This window comes from Rana temporaria, chromosome 7 (assembly GCF_905171775.1).
Source record: "Rana temporaria chromosome 7, aRanTem1.1, whole genome shotgun sequence".
NCBI classification, from domain to species: domain Eukaryota; kingdom Metazoa; phylum Chordata; class Amphibia; order Anura; family Ranidae; genus Rana; species Rana temporaria.
This window is the reverse complement of record NC_053495.1, coordinates 119,384,892-119,403,757: the sequence shown is the minus strand read 5'-3', so window position 1 is coordinate 119,403,757 and position 18,866 is coordinate 119,384,892. Positions and strand designations below refer to the sequence as shown.

The 18,866-nt window shown below is 42.9% G+C and overlaps 1 protein-coding gene across 1 annotated transcript; it reads left to right on the top strand.

The window, feature by feature from the left end:
- Nucleotides 1–1,679: 1,679 nt before the first annotated feature.
- Nucleotides 1,680–2,892, top strand: PRMT6 (protein arginine methyltransferase 6). The gene has a single exon (XM_040359906.1). It carries the CDS (start codon nt 1,806–1,808, stop codon nt 2,826–2,828), a length of 1,023 nt encoding a protein of 340 aa, XP_040215840.1. The 5' UTR covers nt 1,680–1,805; the 3' UTR covers nt 2,829–2,892.
- The last annotated feature ends 15,974 nt before the right edge of the window (nt 2,893–18,866 follow it).

Here is an 18,866-nt window from a genome sequence, read left to right as displayed (position 1 = left end):
AGCGCCCCCTATGGTTAACTCCCAAACTGCAACTGTCATTTTCACAGTAAACAATGCAATTTAAATGCATTTTTTGCTGTGAAAATGACAATGGTCCCAAAAATGTGTCAAAATTGTCCGAAGTGTCCGCCATAATGTCGCAGTCACGAAAAAAATCGCTGATCGCCGCCATTAGTAGTAAAAAAAAATAATAATAATAAAAATGCAATAAAACTATCCCCTATTTAGTAAACGCTATAAATTTTGCGCAAACCAATCGATAAACGCTTATTGCGATTTTTTTTTACAAAAATAGGTAGAAGAATACGTATCGGCCTAAACTGAGGAAAAAAAAAATTGTATATATGTTTTTGGGGGATATTTATTATAGCAAAAATTAAAAAATATTGAATTTTTTTCAAAATTGTCGTTCTATTTTTTTTTATAGCGCAAAAAATAAAAACCGCAGAGGTGATCAAATACCACCAAAAGAAAGCTCTATTTGTGGGGAAAAAAGGACGCCAATTTTGTTTGGGAGCCACGTCGCACGACCACGCAATTGTCTGTTAAAGCGACGCAGTGTCGAATCGCAAAACCTGGCCTGGGCATTTAGCAACAAAATGGTCCGGGGCTTAAGTGGTTAAAAAAATAATAATATATCGAACCTACAGTATCACTTTAAGCTTTGACAATAAAACCTGGAAGCGGATCGGTTTCTAAGCAGAGCTGCACCAGATTTTGCATATTTCAGTTTTTAGTAAATTTCAATCAGTAGATCTATACTTTGACAAAAAAAAATAAAAACACTGTATACATTATATAATAAAAGCACAGTGACCTGTGAACTTAAGAAAGAGCAGTGATGCCAGAATAAAGACAAAACAGGAGGATCTCATTTATTTTTCATGTTGCAATGTTTTTACACCCCGCTGGATGTTTTGGAGCATGGATATCTAATGGCTGCAACAGATACTGGGGGTTATTTACAAAAGGCAAATCCACTTTGCACTACAAGTGCAGACTACAAAGTGCACGTGAAATTGCACTGAAAGTGCAGTCACTGTAGATCCGAGGGGGACACGCAAGGAAAATAAAAAACAACATTTTAGCTTGCACATGATTGGATAAAAAATCAGCAGAGCTTCCCCTCATTTCAGATCTACCCCTCATATACAGCGACTGCACTTCCAAGTGCATTTTCAGTGCAATTTCAAGTGCACTTTGCACTTGTAGTGCAAAGTGTATTTGCCTTTCGTAAATAACCCCCATTGTTTGCCTTTGAGACAGAAAGTGGGCAGACTTGATGGACCTTTTTTTCTGCCATCATTCTTTTGTCCATCACGTGCCAAAGTTGCAAAACTTGATTCAGGTGTTAAGATTTGCTTTACCTTCCATCATAAAGGGATAGAGCTTCAGCCTTTCATACTAAAGTCTATTCAGGCTGTTGTCCTGCAGCATATCTATTACTTACGTACTCCAGACGGGGAGAGCTGCTTGCACAGCAGACGATACTATACACTTTGAAACAATGGTTCTTTTGTGTCACGGCTTACATAAAAAGCAAGCATGCTCAGACACAATAGTGTTCAGAGTGGAGGAATGAGACACAGTAAGAACACATAAGAGAAGCCTAGCAGGCAGGCAGCTTGTAGTGCTAAAACAAAGTGAAACCAAAACAGAGGAAGGAGGAGGGGCTGAACTGGCAGCAGACAGGAAGAGCTCCCCTTCCAATCACATTGTCCCTTCCTGAGCCAATAGACATTGCTGTTAGCTGTGCCTCGCTCACTACTACAAGGACTGGCCCATCGTGCAGGAAGGATCTAAGCATGGCATTCCTGAAGAAAAGAAAACTTGACAGAACGGAGCAGGACAGTGAGTACTTCCAGTGTTACTCAGACATCACAGTTCATGAGGAAATGCTCTCAGACACCGTACGAACAAATGCATACAAGACAGCCATATTTCGCAGCCAGGACTGTTTTGTTGGCAAAACCGTGCTGGACGTTGGCGCTGGCACAGGCATCCTCAGTATATTCTGTGCGCAGGCGGGCGCGAGTAAAGTTTACGCAGTGGAAGCCAGCACCGTGTCCCAACTGGCGCGTGACATTGTAAAACAAAATGGAATGGAGGGTAAAATAGAAGTGATCTGCAGCCCGGTGGAAAGCGCCAACATACCAGGTGAAGTAGATGTTATTGTCAGCGAATGGATGGGGTACAGTCTTATGTATGAATCGATGCTAAGCTCTGTATTATTTGCCCGCGATAAATGGCTTAAACCTGGTGGTCTGATATACCCATCCCTTGCGGATCTCTTCATCGTGCCTATTAACGACACTGTGGTGGAGGAGCGGCTGGAATTTTGGAGCGGAATGAAGGACGTGTATGGCGTTGACATGTCCTGCGTGGGAACGTTTGCACGTAAATGTATCATGGGTCAAGACATGGCTGTGTGCCCGATATACCCGGAAAATGTGCTTTCTCACCCTATAAAGTTTGCCACTTTGAACCTTGCCACTATCACGCAGGATGACATTGCTAACGTCACAGGTTCCTTCAGGTTCTGCTGCTATGGTTCTTCCTTGATGCATGGATTCGCTGTCTGGTTCTCCGTCAATTTCCCAGTCGAGAGAGGACTTACCTTATCCACATCTCCTTATGGTCAAGAGACGCACTGGAAGCAAACGGCGCTGTACCTGGAGGAAGAAGTACAGGTAGCGCAGGATACAGAGATTTCTGGGGACATCCGCATGTCACCTTCTGAAAGCAACGGAAGACACTTGTGTGTGTCTATCACTTATTCTATAGATGGAGGTGCCCGTAAGACAAGGAACTTCCAGATGGGAAATTGAGAACTGTGTGGGGAAAATAAGATGTGGCCGTTTTTTTTCTAATAAAAAACACATTATATACAAATATTATTATTATTTTATATTTTTAAATAATACTGGCTTAACATCATTTTTATTTTTTCATCTTGAGTAAGGAAGGGTTAGAAACTTCTATATTTTTTTTGTTGATATTTGTGTCCCCAGTGGTGAAATTCCGCTTACTTGTTCTGTGGTCACGCAAACAGGAAGTAAGTGAAAGCCCCAGAGACAGAGATGAAAATAAAAATCTTTCAGAGGTTCTAACACCTACTCACATGACCCAAGACTATCGCTTTTAGATGGGGTTAGGCTTTAAGTATTGGATTCTTGTGGGAAGAGTTCTAGCAGATTTTTGGTCTTGTGTGTCCCAGATGGGGTGTTTTTTTTTCCTCATTTCCTGCCCCCATGCCTGGTGGTCACAGGACAAGAAGCATGGGGAAATCTCAATATCGCCTGATTAAACATAAACTGAAAGTGATTAGGTTTGATTTCATATTATACTGTATGTTTTGATAACGATAAAAAAAATGTATAATATATGATAAGCCTAAAGCCAACCATAGATGGTTTCACATTGCCGTGCTGCAGTTTGGCTGGGAGCAGCACAACATACCGTATTTATCGGCGTATATCGCGCACTATTTTCCCCTTAAAATAAGGGGGAAATCGTGGGTGCGCGATATACGCCGATAGCCACTTCCCACGCTCAGTTTGAAATCCTGCGCCGACATATACCGAGTGCAGTACACTCGGGTACATTCGGCTAGTCTCGGCTTCGCTCGTGCTCACGCATTAACGTCACAGAGCGTGAGCGCGAGCGAAGCCGAGCCTTGCCGAATGTACCCGAGTGTACTGCACTCGGTATATGTCGGCGGAGGCGTTCGAACTGAGCGCGGGAAGCGGGGACTCGACTTGAGGCGCGCGCTGGAGAAGCCGGGAGGACACCATCGAGGCCGCAGACGGACGCCGGACCGGACGATGGACGCTGGGAAGACACCAAAACTGTAAGTAATAAAATCGTATAACTTTTTTTTTTTACAGGAATTTCGGGGGCAACTTTAGGGGTGCGCGGTATACGCGGGAGCGCGTTTTTTTCCCGCGATAAATACGGTACCTGTGGTTTTGGTGTGGGTTACTCGTGCTTTCTCAGAATTCTATTTAGATTGTGTGTTTTTGGTGCGTTTTCTGAAGGCGCGCCAAAGATGCAGCATGCAGGACTTTTGGTGTGTGTTTGCCAGCCCTTACATGTCTCACCCCCACCTAGAAGAAGAAGCAAACTGATAAACTCACCAAACCGTCACTCTGCTCTCTCCTCCTATCAGCATGCTTCATGATTCTCCTTGCACTGCAGCACAATCACTACTGCACACTGTGTTGCTTTTTCCCTCCTTAGTCTGAATTCTGCTTTACATGGACTGGAAAAGGCCAAGTAAAATATTTAATGATGTATTAATGAATGCTTAATTTGTGTCTTTTTTTTGTAGTTTTGCAAAAAAAAAAGTTTTGATTTGAGTACAAACATTTTGCATGAAAATTCTCAGTATATTTTATGACTTGGCAAATGTCATTCAAAAAGTATTTCAGCATTTCTTTTGCTTTTAACTCTCGAAAATTGACTTTCCTAAACAAAAATCAAATACAATGTTAGAAATGTGTTTGTTTGAGACAAAATTTTTATCCTGTTTCTTCAAACTTGCTCGTCGTTGCATTCCAAAACGAACATCAATTTGACCACACATCAGAAAATCGAACAAACATTTTTCAAACAAAAGATATTTATACAACACTTTACATACTGTACATTAACTACTTTAGGACCGGAAGGATTTACCCCTTAATGACCAGGCCACTTTTTGGTGATACGGCACTGTGTCGCTTTAACTGACAATTGCGCTGTCGTGCGACACTATATCCAAACAAAATTGACGTCCTTTTTTCCCCCTCAAATAGAGCTTTCTTTTGGTGCTATTTTATTACCCCTGCAGTTTTTATTTTTTTGCATTATAAACCAAATAATGCATACATTTTGGGGAAAAAAAAGCTATATTTTTTTACTTTTTGCTATAATAAATACCCCCCAAAAAATATAACAAACAAATTTCTTCCTCAGTTTAGGTCAATATATATTCTACATATTTTTGGTAAAAAGAAAATCACAATAAGCGTATATTGATTGGTTTGGGCAAAAGTTATAGCGTCTACTAAATAGGGAATAGATTTATGGCATTTTGATTTTTATTTTTTTACTAGTAATAGCGTGATCTGCGTTTTTTTTATGGCAGGACTGCAACATTGTGGCGGACAGATCGGACACCTATCTGACATTTTTTGCACTTTTTTGGAAACCAGTGACATTATTACAGTGATTAGTGCTAACAATATGCTCTGTTATTGTACTAATGACACTGGCAGGGAAGGGAGGAAGTTTTCTAACTGTATGGGGGATGGGCTGCCTGGGGAAACACACATAGCATAGCAGAAAGACAGGATCTGTGTGATCTCCCGTCAGAATGGAGATTTGCCTTGTTTACACAAACTGATCCCTGTTTTGTCACTGCAGAGAACGTTCGCGGGTGGCCGGCCCACCCGCTGATTGGTTCACCAAGTGGGCGTGTATGCGCGCCCACAATATAGAGTTCCCAAGCCGACGTACAATGACGGTGATTCGCGGGAATGAGCCCACCTGCCGCAGTGCAATAACGGCAGCTGGTCAGCAAGTGTCCCTGCTCTCAGGCTAGGTTCACACTGCTGCGAATTGAAAATCGCGGTAAAATCGTGATTTTACCGCGATTTAAGAGACATCTGTGCAGTGTTCAATGTAAATCGCGGCCCGAAATCGCAAAAAGTAGTACAGGAACTACATTTTGAAATCGGTGCAGCGCCACAGATGCGGCGTCGCACCAATTAGGACAGTGCCATTGCCGGCAAATGCCGCCGATTTGAGATGCGATTTGATATGTGAAATCGCATCTCAAATCGTACCCAGTGTGAACCTGGGCTCAATGAGCTTGCAATCTTATGTCACACCTCATATACATACATATAGGGGGCAGTTTGAACAAGGGCCGTTTAATCTACCAGCATAGGGAGAGCATACAAGATAGTGTCCTGACCTGGATATGAACCGTTGATGTCATTTTTCCAAGGCAGAAGTACCAACCACTAAGCTACTGTGCTGTCCATAGAACAAAATGGTTTTATCTGTGTTTACCTTAGCACATGCTCCTGGCTCATGTACTAGGGCAAATACACATGTATCAGACTAAGCTTAAAAATCTATGCACTGCTCTTTCCTATGCAAGCTAGACAGTATGGTTGCATCCCAGATCTGTTTTCTATGCCTAATTTTGATGAATGGGGAATAAGAAGTAATGCCGCATACACACGACCGTTTTTATGACAAGAAAAATTCAATTTTTCAAATTGGTCGTTAAAAACAGTCGTGTGTAGGCTCCAGAGCATTTTTCTCGACGAGAAAAATGGGCATTAAAAATTTAGAACCTGCTCTATGTTTTTTTTGTCGTTTTTCATGTTGATGTTTTTCTCGTCGTGAAAAACGTTTGTGTGTACGCTTTAACGACGGGGAAAAAAACGTGCATGCTCAGAAGCAAATTATGAGATGGGAAATTTGCATAATCGGCCCAAAGGGTGGCGCCATTTGAATGAAACTTCTCCTTTTATAGTGCTGTCATACGTTGTTGTACGTCACCGTGCTTTGCTCGAGCATTTTTTTATCACGATCGTGTGTATGCAGGCTTGAGAGGAATCACGTTGAGAAAAACTTTTTTTTTTCCATGACATGAAAAATGGTTGTGTGTACGTGGCTTTAGAGTTGGAGGTCGCTGCCAGATGAACTTGCAGCCATGGCCAAAAGTTTTGAGTGACACAAATATAAATTTTCACAAAGTCTGCTGCCTCCGTTTTTATGATGGGATTTGCATATACTCCAGAATGTTATGAAGAGTGATCAGATGAATTGCAATTAATTGCAAAGTCCCTCTTTGCCATGAAAATTAACTTAATCCCATAAAAAAACATTTGCACTGCATATGTGACGAAGACTTCGGGGCACCCAGGAAAGTCCAGAAAGCGCCAGGACCGTCTCCTACAGTTGATTCAGCTGTGGGGTCGGCACCACCAGTGCAGAGTGCTACTGTATGCACAGCAAGGAGAAGACTTTTGGAGGATGGGCTGGGGTCAAGAAGGGCAGCAAAGAAGCCACTTCTCTGATATTCTGGAAAAGGTACAGTGATTGGACTGCTGAGGACTGGGGTAAATTAATTTTCTCTGATGAATCCCCTCCGTTTTTTTGGGGGGGTCATCTGGAAAAAACCTTGTCCGGAGAAGAAAAGGTGAGTGCTACCATCAGCCCTGTGTCATACCAACAATAAAGCATCCTGAAACCATCAATGTGTGGGGTTGCTTCTCAGCCAAGGGAGTGGGCTCACTCATTATTTTGCCTAAGAGCACAGCCATGAATAAAGGATGGTACAAAAACATCCTCAGAGAGTAATTTCCCCCAACCATCCAAGAACAGTTTGATGAACAATGCCTTTTCCAGCATGATGGAGCACCTAGCCATAAAGCATAACGTTACAACTAAGTGGCCTGGGGAACAAAACATTGACATTTTGGGTCCATGGCCAGAAAACTCCCCAGACCTTAATCCCATTGAGAACCTGTGGTCCATCCTCAAGAGGTGAGTGAACAAAAAATTAGAAAAGCTATACCTGTGCTCAAATCCCAATAGCTTGTACATGTATTTAAACTATCAGATGCTAAAGGTGTGTGACCACATATTAACACTATAAATTCTGGATAGACCCTTTGCATACTGCTACCCTTTCCAGCAAACTATGCAATGAAAAACAGGGATATTGCAATACATGTTCCACTGTAGCATTTGCACTGGCAAGGAAGTGTAGGACTGGTCATAAGAGGCATTACATTGATGCAGTTGGTCAGGTTAAACATGTATTGCAATATATATGAACTAAATATCCCTGTTTTTCATTGCATAGTTTGCTGGAAATGGTGTAGCAGTGTGCAGAGGGTCCATCTAAAATGTGTGGTTGAACAAAAAAAATCACAAATTCTGACAAACTCCAAGCATTGATTATGCAAAATGGACTGCTATCAGTCAGGATGTAGCCCAGGAGTTGATTGACAGCATGCCAGGGTGAATTACAGAGGCATTCCCATGCCAGCATTCCATTGTTTTCTGTCCCAATTAGGGATGGGCGAACAGTTCGGCCCGAGCATATGTTTGTGCCGAACTTTCGCTGTTGGGTCGTTCGGGAAATAGCCGAACTGTCGGGACGTTTGACCGTTTGTTCACCCCCCCCCCCCCCCCCAAACTGACCACAATGCATTGCGGCGCTGAACAGTGCATTGCAAGCCCTAATTGGCTGAAGTAGTGAAAACTTCAGCCAATCAGGGCACAGAGCACTGGAAGAGTCATGATTGGACTCTCATCATGACTTTATCTAATCATGGCTCATTCCTGCCCCACAGTATAAAAGTATTCTTGCAATTCCAGCCATTATCAGTGTGATTTTGGCGTGGAGAGAGATGGAACAGGGCTCTGTTCAGTGCTGTTAGCTAGTTAGTGTGCTATACTGTGCTATTGTGCTTCAATTGTCAGAATATTAGTTTAGTGTCAGTCTAGAGATAGTGTGAGTGTTGTGAGGAGGACCATCATTCAGCTCTGCATAGTGTGCTGCTAGAGTAGGGACAGATCCGATAGTTTCATGGTAGTGTAGTGAGACTGTGTCTTTTATACATACAATAGTGTAGAGTAGGCATAGCTCAGATAGTTTCAGTGTAGTGTACTGAGACCGTATCAGTAATTTTGACATTAGTGTATAGCTAGAGTAGGGACAGTTCAGATGGCGTCAGTGTAGTGGCGGTTGAACACCATCTGTTTGATTGCGTTACTGCCAGTTAAAAGCCATTTACTTCTGTGTGCGTTACTAACAGTTTAACGCCATATAGTTTTGCGTGCGTTACTGCCAGTTTAATGCCATATAGTTCTGTGCATCACTGTATGTTTGGCGCATTATATTGCAGTATATTATATTGTATCTGTGGAGTTTGTCTGTGCAGAGTACTCAAATTAAAGGGCACCAAACACCTCTTTACATTGATTAAAGCGCATCTACGTACATATTTCAACTTCTCCTTTACATTTGATTATAAGCACCGCCCCCTCCCTCCCAATAATGTCTGGGAGGACAACAAGGAGAGGCAGACGTTCCCTTGGCACTGTAAGGGGGCCAGCAACAAATGTGTCCACAGGCAAAGGTGGACGTAGTGGTCAAAGACCAATGTTTTAGTACCTGTCTGACAGGTGCAAATCATTGTAATTTTTTACAGCAAGGCAAATTCTTGCTTTCATCAAGATTATCTCTATAGGGTCACCGACACCCAAGGACCAATTTTAGTCAGAGACACCAGAATGTATCCAAAAAATCTCAAATCTTGATCCCAGTGCACTACATTGTGGCCTCATCATACACACTGGCTCCCCAGCTGTTGCTGAGCAAAATAAAGGCGGCTTTCAGGAAAAATTTCATTTTTTTTGGGGCTTTATAAATTCAATTAGTGCTGCAGTAGATTATAGACATGGTACAGATCTGCCACGTTACAGTTAGACTAAGGGAACCCCCCAGGCACTATATTGGAAGGAATTTTTCATTTTTAGGCTTTCACTTTAAAAATCGAAAAATCACTGCTTTTCACAAACTTTTTCACAAACTTTTTTTTTATTGATACATGTCCCCCAGGGCAGGACCCGGACCCCTATAACCATTGTATGCCCAATTACTTGCATTTAAGCCTTCAAAATGGGCACTTTTGATATTTTACGTTCGGGTCCCATTGACTTTAATGGGGTTCGTTATTCGGGTCCGAACTTTCGCTGTGTTCGAACGTTCAGGTCCAAAACCAAACAGGGGCCTGTTCGACCCATCCCTAGTCCCAATATGGCACGCGGGTGCGGGTCCCTGAATGCACACAGGGTGAGTTCAGGGATAGGCACTTGCATGTCATAATAGGACTCAGCAGTTGTGTCCATGCAGCTATGTGTCTCAATAGCCATCGATGAGATGCCGACATGGGAATGCACACAACATTTGTGCATCCTCGTGCAAGGAAAAGATGGTCCTGCACAGGGCACAGATTTATTCATCCCATGTGAACAGGGCCTAAATAATGCTCTTAAGCACTTTTAAAAATATATATATTTATATATACATTTTGCCATGTTACAACAAAAAACATAAATGTATTTTATGTGATAGACCGACATTAAAGGAACACTAAAGGTTTGTTTTTTATTAGATCAATTGATTGCTGTAAGCTAGAGCATTTAAATATCACTTACCTCGTTTTTCCTTTTGACCTCCAAAATACAGTGATCCGGGTTTGAAAATGCCATTTCCTGTCTCTCCTCTTCTTGCTTTCCACCAGCATCTGAGCCGTTTTGCATGGTGGAAAGCAGAATGTGCTCACCCCCTCCCTATGACTACAGCCCTGCGTAAAGATGCTCTCTTATCCCTCACAGGCATGGAGGCTAAGCCTAATGGGAACTGTAGTTCCCATTAGGCCGTGATGTAGCAAGAATGAATGTGCACTGCAAACCAGGAAGTCAGTGAGAATATTGATTCAGGAGAGCTGGAGGTGAATAAAACAGCTCAATTTCAACAGGTATTAAACTAGTTATAATGCAAAACATTACTTTTTACTTTATCAGCTACTGTCAGACTTTAATTTAAGAGGAAAATATTTTTGTCTTTACAACCCCTTTAAGTGGCACATCATTGTGAAGTGAAAGAAAAATTATAAATGGTTTTCAATTTTCTTTACAAATACATTTCTGAAATGTGTGGCATGCATTTGCATTCAGTCCCCTTTACTCTGATACCCCTAACTAAAATCTAGTGTAACCAATTGCCTTCCGAAGTCACCTAATTAGTAAATAGAGTCCACCTGTGTGTGATTTAATCTCATTTATACTGTAAATACAGATTTTCTGTGGAGCCCATTCACACAGGGACATCTTGGGATCTGACTTGAAGTCGCCCCAAGTCGAGCTGTTGAGAAAAGCAATTGAAGTGAATGGAGCCGTGTTAATGTACACTACTGAAGTCTCTCCGACTTCAGAAAAGGTTACTGTACTACTTCAATTTGTAGGCAATGGAAGTCGCCTCAGAAGTCGGATCACTGTCTTAACAGAAGCAACAATACAGGAAGATAACATACATTTCTCAGGTAAACCCCTCCCTCCCACAGAGCTGATTCTTGTTTGATTGGCCACTGGAAAGCCTCCTGTCCTGGAGGCGACTTGAAGTTGCCTTGTACTGTCCTGGAGGCAACCTGAAGTTGCCTTGTAAGTTGCCTCAGGTCGCGCTGTGATTTACTCAACTTGTGTCCAAGTTGCCTCCCAAAGTCGCGCTGGAAGTCGTGTTGCCCCTGTGTGAATGGGCTCTAAGAGGCTTGTTAGAGAACCTTACTGTATAAACACCATCATGAAGGTCAGGGGACACACCAGACAGGTCAGGGATAAAGTTGTGGAGAAGTTTAAAGCTAGGCTAGATTATAAAAAAATATCTCAAGCTTTGAACATCTCATGGTTCACTGTTCAATCCATCAATTGAAAATGGAAAGAGTATGGTACAACTGCAAACATGCCCAGACACGGCCGTCTACCTAAACTGACAGGCCGGGCATTAATCAGAGAAGCAGCCAAAAGGCCCATAGTAACTATGGAGGAGCTACAAGAGATCCACAGCTCAGGTGGGAGAACCTGTCCACAGGACAACTATTAGTAGTGCACTCCACAAATCCTGCCTTTATGGAAGAGTGGCAAGAAGAAAACCATTGTTGAAAGAAAGCCAGAAGAAGTCCCATGTTCAGTTTCTGAGAAACCATGTGGGGGACACAGCAAACATGAGGAAGAAGGTGCTCTGGTTAGATGAGACAAAAATGTAACTTTTTGGCCTAAAAGTTAAATGCTATGTGTGGTGAAAAACAAACACTGCACATCGACCTGAACACACCATCCCCACCGTGAAACATGGTGGTGGCATCATTATGTTGTGGGGATGATTTTCTTCAGCAGGGACAGGGAAGCTGGTCAGAGTGTATGGGAAGATGTTTGGAGCCAAATAAAGGGCAATCTTAGAAGAAAACCTGTTCGAGTCTGCAAAAGTCTTGAGACTGGGGCAGAGGTTCACCTTCCAGCAGAACAACGACCCTAAACATATAGCCAAAAGTACAATGGAATAGTTTAGATCAAAGCATATTCATGTGTTAGAATTGCCCAGGCAAAGTCCAGACCCAAATCTAATTGAGACTATGTGGCAAGACTTGAAAATTGCTGTTCACAGACGCTCTCCATCCAATTTGACAAAGCTTTAGGTATTTTGCAAAGACGAATGGGCAAAAATGTCCCTCTCTCATTGTGCAAAGCTGATGGAAGAATACCCAAAAAGATTTGCAGCTGTAATTGCAGCGTAAGGTGTTTGTACAAAGTGTTGACTGGGAGCTGAATACAAATGCGCGCCACACTTTTCTGATATTTATTTGTAAAAAAAAATGGAAACCATTTATAATTTTTCTTCCACTTCACAATTATGTGCCACTTTGTGTTGGTTTATCACATACAATCCCAATGAAATACATTAACATTTTTGGTTGTAACATGACAAAATGTGGAACATTTCAAAGGGTATGAATACTTTTTCAAGGCAGATTCAGGTAGACGTGCCTAACTTTAGGCAGGCGTAGCGTATCTGTAGCGTATCTCATATACGCTACGCCGCCGTAAGTTAGAGAGGCAAGTACAGTATTCACAAACAACTTGCATCCTAAGTTACGGCGGCGTAGTGTAAATGTGCCGGCGTAAGCGCGCCTAATTAAAATGTGGAAGAGGTGGGCGTGTTTTATGTAAATTAAGCATGACCCCACGTAAATGACGTTTTGAACGAACGGCGCATGCGCCGTCCGTGGACGTAACCCAGTGCGCATGCTCCAAATTACACCGCAAAGACTCATTGGTTTTGACGTGAATGTAAATTACGGCCAGCCCCATTCACGGACGACTTATGCAAATGACGTAAAACGTGAAAAATTCGACGCGGTTCCGACGTCGATACTTAACATTGGCTGCGCCATCTTTTTGGTGGTTTATCTTTACGCCTGAAAACGCCTTACGTAAACGGCGTATATTTACTGCGACGGGCAAGCGTACATTCGTGAATAGGCGTATCTCGCTGATTTACGTATTCTAGTTGTAAATCAGTGTACACGCCCCTAGCAGCCAGCGTAAATAGACAGCTAAGATACGACGGCGCCGGCGGTCGAATCTTGGCAACATTTAAGCTTATCTCAGTTTGAGAATACACTTAACCACTTCATTACTGGGCACTTAAACCCCCTTCGTGCCCAGACCAATTTTCAGCTTTCAGCGCTGACGCATTTTGAATGACAATTGCGCGGTCATACAACACTGTACCCAAATTATATTTTTATCATTTTTTTTCCACAAATAGAGCTTTCTTTTGGTGGTATTTGATCACCTCTGCGATTTTTATTTAAACAGAAAATTTAGAAAAAATTCCCTCGGTTTAGGCCGATACGTATTCTTCTACATATTTTTGTTAAAAAAAATCGCAATAAGCGTATATTGATTGGTTTCCGCAAAAGTTGCGCCTACAAAATAGGGGATAGATTTATGATTTTTTTTTTTTACTAGTAATGGCGGCGATTTGCGATTTTTTTTTTTTGTCAGGCCTGCGATATTGCGGCGGACGTATCGGACACTTTTGACACAATTTTGGGACCATTCACATTTATACAGCAATCAGTGCTATAAAAATGCACTAATTACTGTATAAATGTGACTGGCAGTGAAGGGGTTAACACTAGGGGGTGAGGAAGGGGTTAAATGTATTCCCTCATTGTGTTCTTACTGTGTGGGGGGAGGGGACTGATGCTGTGTCCCTATGTAAAGGGACACAGATCGGTCTCCTCTCTCCCTGACAGCACGTGGAGCTCTGTGTTTACACACAGAGCTCCACGTCCTGCTGTGTCATCGACGATCGCGGGTGTCTGGCGGACATCACGGCCGCCAGGCACTCGCATCGGCTCCCGAGCGATGCGCCGGGCATGTTGTTTCCCCGCTGCGCGCCCCCAGCGGCGCGCACGGGGAATCACAACAACAGGACGTCTAAAGACATCCACTCGGCACTTGAGAGCCGCGCTGTGGACGTCTTTCGTCTATAGCGCGGCCCCCTAGTGGTTAAATATACAACGGCGCAGATTCGGAGTTACGACAGCGTATCTACTGATACATCGTCGTATCTCTACCTGAATCTGGCTATATGTGTGTGTGTGTGTGTGTGTGTGTGTGTGTGTGTGTGTGTGTATGTATGTATGTATGTATGTATGTGTGTAAAATATATATATATATATATATATATGTGTATGTGTGTGTGTGTGTGTATATATGTGTATGTATATATATGTATATATATATATATATATATATATATATATATATATATATATATATATATATATATATATATATATAGGGACGCCAAGTAACTTTGCTAATATATGATCTCTTATCTCTCCCAGAGCAGCACCTTGACTAAGACCAAGACTGAGAACTTTGGATTTTGGATTCCTCTTGTTGTGTATTGTTCTACAGTTATTTTTTAGCTAAAGAGTCCAAGGGCTTCCTGCTTCTAGCACCTTGCATGTAGGGCTCCCCTTAGTTTAGCAGCTTGTGTGCAGGGGCTGCCTGCTTCCAGCAGCTTGAATGTAAGGGCTGTTGCTTCTAGCAGCTTGTGTTTGGGGGCTGCCTGCTTACATTTTGCGTGTGAGGGCTGCCTACTTCCAGAAGCTCATGTATAGAGCTTGCTTGTTGTAGCAGCTTGTGTGTAGTTGCTGCCTTCTTCTAGCAACTTGTATGTAGGAATGAGCCGAACACACCCTGGTTCGGTTTGCAGCAGAACATGCGAACAAACGTGAAATATCAAAAGTGCTAAGTTTAAAGGTTAATATGCAAGTTAAAAAAGGGGGAGTCGGATTGTTTCCAGAAACAGATAAACGCACCTCACAATTCCAAAAACTTATGAAAATAAAGGAAAATATGAGAGAGTGAGAGACGTCAATGCTGTTTAAAGGTAAGCACATTGAACACAATTTGTTGAAAAAAAATATAAAAATGTATTAATAATCATTAAAAGCAGATAGACAAATATTGATCTAGACCACAATAGTTTCAAAAGCAAAGTTTAGCGGGATGCAGCTGTTCAAAAAGTTTCGCACAGTTGTGCTTCGTCAGGGCCTTGCAAACTTTCTTTTGAGTTGTGTGGTTTAATCTGCTAAAAACTAGTAAACCAGGACGCGGCCTATAAGTCCCAAAACTGAGAGGAGCAACCAATTCAGCAATACCCAGTGGTAGCCAGCTCCACTGAATCAAGATGCGCGGATATTAGAACGTTAAAGCTAATACCCCCAGGTACAAAATTTTAAGGAATATTTCACTTTTATTGTTTCACTTTAAGCATTATTAAAATCACTGCTCCCGAAAAAAATGTCTGTTTTAAAACCTTTTTTTTTGCATTGATACATGTTCCCTGGAGCAGGACCCAGGTCCCCAAATACTTTTTATGATAATAACTTGCATATTAACCTTTAAAAATAGCACTTTTGATTTTGCCCATAGACTTTTAAAGGGTGTTCTGCGGCTTTGGTATTTGCTGCGAACACCCCAAATTGTTTGCTATTCGACGAACAGGCGAACCCCCGATATTTGAGTCAAACTTATGTTCGACTTGAACATCGGGCTCATCCCTACTTGTATGTAGGACCTGTCTGCTTCTAGCAGCTTGCATGTAAGACCTGTCTGCTTCAATCAGCCTGCATGTAGGGCCTCCTTGATTTTAGCAGCCTTTGTGTAGTGGCTGCCTGCTTTTAGCAGCAATAAAAACTGCCTGATCAGAAGTGAGAGCATGTGATCTGGTAAGGAAACATTAAGTGGGGTTAAATAATCCTGCCAATGACCACTAATAATAGCACTTATCAGACTAACAAATGACGCGCCAAATTGTTGGGTATTGAGGTACAAACGCTGCCTTCCACTCCATTACAGTGGCTTGGCTTAGTGCAGGCGTGCTCTCCCTCTAGCTCTCCCTTATGTTGGCGATGGCCAATGACCATAAAACATAGGGTGGGCTGAGGTGGGCAAGTAGATGTGGGGAATTGGGTGCCAGTGGTATAGGGGAGCTTGGGTCACCCGAAAGGAAAGGGCAAGGAGAAGGAAGATTAGAGATTGTCAGATACACCATCAGTGACACCAATCAATGCCCATCAGTGATGCCAGTCAGTGCTGCCTAGGGCTCTTAATTGAGATAAGAACACACTATAGAGGATAATGCTTTATATTTCATGTCTGAGGTTTACAACCACTTCAATATCTACTTTATGGCTTCATTCACACTGGCATATGAGTATTTCCTCCCAGTTGTCTTCCAGGACAGCCCTTGAGAGATGGAGCTCCTCCCACTGGATATGAAACACATTGCTCTTAGCTCTTTAATAGGCACCTGGTCAGTTTTTTGTGTTTCCTCAATGAGGAGACATGTTGCTTGTCTAAGGTCTGTCGAAGCCAAGCGTTCCCCTCACCTTTTTCTTCAAGAGGCCATGGGTTCTCTCTGCACAGAGGTATGTAGTTTCCTGTCCCCCCTCTCTCCGGGCATGGCAAGGGAGAAGGGCAGTGATGGCTGAACATCAGCGAGCGGTATCAGCATGGGGAAGGCACGGTCTCCTCGCTGCAGGACACTGCGAACCCAGGAAAATGCCAGATGTCACTTCTAGGGGATGGAATGTCTTCACTGCGTGTTGGAGGTTGGGGTTCTGGCAATGGGAGGGCTGAACTGGTGTATTAAAGGCGCAACAGCACAGGCTTTAAAGCGCAAGGACCAACATGAAGGGATCCCACGCTCTGGGTGAGGCCATTGCCGGCTCATCACAGGTAGATTGGCAGTGACCAGAGTCTTTTTTACTGTGCAATTATTTTTTGTTTTTAGAAACAGGGGGAGCTAGGAAGGCCCCGGGGGAACCTTTTTTAGTATCTTTTTGGGCACCTTAAACATGGCACCGGGAAGAAGGGCTGGACTAGCTGGGGTCTTATTAAACAGCTACAAATTCCCCCTTCTCTTCCTTTTTTGTCCCCCTCTCAGAAAGAATCTTTCAGATCAGAAAATGCAGCTACAAAAACAGACAAGAAAAAGTGTCCTTCCTGTGGTGCAAGGCTTTTATCTAGCTACACTAAAACTTTATGTCCCGCATGCATCACAGCCGTGTTAAAAAGCAAGGAGCAAATTTCCTCAAGGATGAAGTGCAATCCACCTTCCAGTCATTACGGAAATTTATTGCGAATGCACAAGTCCCAAACACGGCCATCAGTCAGCTTGATCAAGTGCCCACCTCCCATACTCTGGTAGCTTCAGGCTCACGAGAGCCTTCAAAGAGTAGGGAAAATCCCCTTAAAATTACTGACCTGGATTCCTCCCAATCAGATTCGGGACAGGAGGAGGGTCAGGAAGAAGCCTCAAAATCTACTAAGTTCAGGCTTCCCCAGGATGAAGTGGATGAACTTCTGGGGGCAATCTAAGATACCTTAGAAATTAGGGAAGAAGAGACTCTACTCTTAAGGCATGATAGAACGTACCAAGGGCAAAATAAAAAGAAACTTGGGGTATTCCCGATGCACCAAGTCATGTCAGACTTGGTACTTAGGGAGTGGTCGGAACCATAAAAGAGGCCCTGATTCTCAGGTAGCCTAAAAATAAGGTTTCCTTTCGATGAGGACTCAAACTCAGTCTGGAACCAGTGCCCAAATCTAGATGTTCCCCTAGCGAAATTTTAAAACACTCCGACCTGGCCTTTGAGGGCATGGGGCACTTGGGAGACCCTATGGATAAAAGAGGTGACCTAATCTTAAAAAGGTCATGGGATACCTCTACAGCCAATCTGAGACCAGCACTAGCAATGACTTGTGTAGCTAGAAGTTTTGAATTTTGGTTAAAACAGCTGCAAGAGCATCTGACGGCTGGTTCCCCCCAGGGAGGAGTTGTTAAAATCTTTCCCCGTGCTCTTTAAAGCAGTATGCTTTATTGCAGATGCCTTGGTTTAGTCAGTAAAGCTGTCAGCCAGAGCAGCCTCACTATCAGTTGCACCAAGGAGAGCCCTTTGGCTCAAACCCTGGACAGGGAATACAGCCTCTAAGCTTTGCCTATGTAGCGTTTCTTTTCCAGGCAGATTTCTCTTCGGCTCTCAGCTGGATAAAGCTTTAGAGTGTATGGCCAAAAGGAAGAAGACCTTCCTGGCTAGGAAGAAGTCAATCCCCCCCCCCCCCCCCCAAAAAAAAAATCGTCCCTATAGGGGAAATATCAGAGATCAAGATAAGGGAAAATCAAAAAGCACTGGTCTTGCCAGAAGAGAAGGCCAAGGGCAAATATGCCTTTTAACCCTCCTAGCCAAAATTCTGACAAAAAGTCACAGTGATGCCAGGTGCCAAGGTAGAGGAAGATTGGAGAAATTCCTTTCCCAGTGGCAAAAACTAGCCTCCAACAATTTTGTCAGGGAAGTAATCGAAAGAGGTTATGCCTTGGAGTTCAGCAAAAGGCCTCCCGCGAGAGTACTAATTACACAGTTATCCAGGGACCCGGCAAAACTCATAGGGGAATTGTTAGACCAAAAGGTCCTAATACCAGTCCTAAAACAGGAAGAAGTAAAGGGTCTTTACTCGCATGTTTTTGGTACAGAAACCTTTAGGCAGGTACCGCCTGATCTTTAATCTAAAGCCATTAAACGCAGTCATACAGTACTAGAAATTTCATATGGAGTCATGATTTTTTCATGGCAATGATAGACTTAAAGGATGCCTATCTGCAAAATGTATTGTATTACGCTGTTTATATTATTTCTTCATGTTAAAATACC

Coding starts and splice junctions, on each gene's coding strand:
- PRMT6 (XM_040359906.1), top strand. CDS start 1,806: ATGGCATTCCTGAAGAAAAGAAAACTTGACAGAACGGAGCAGGACAGT.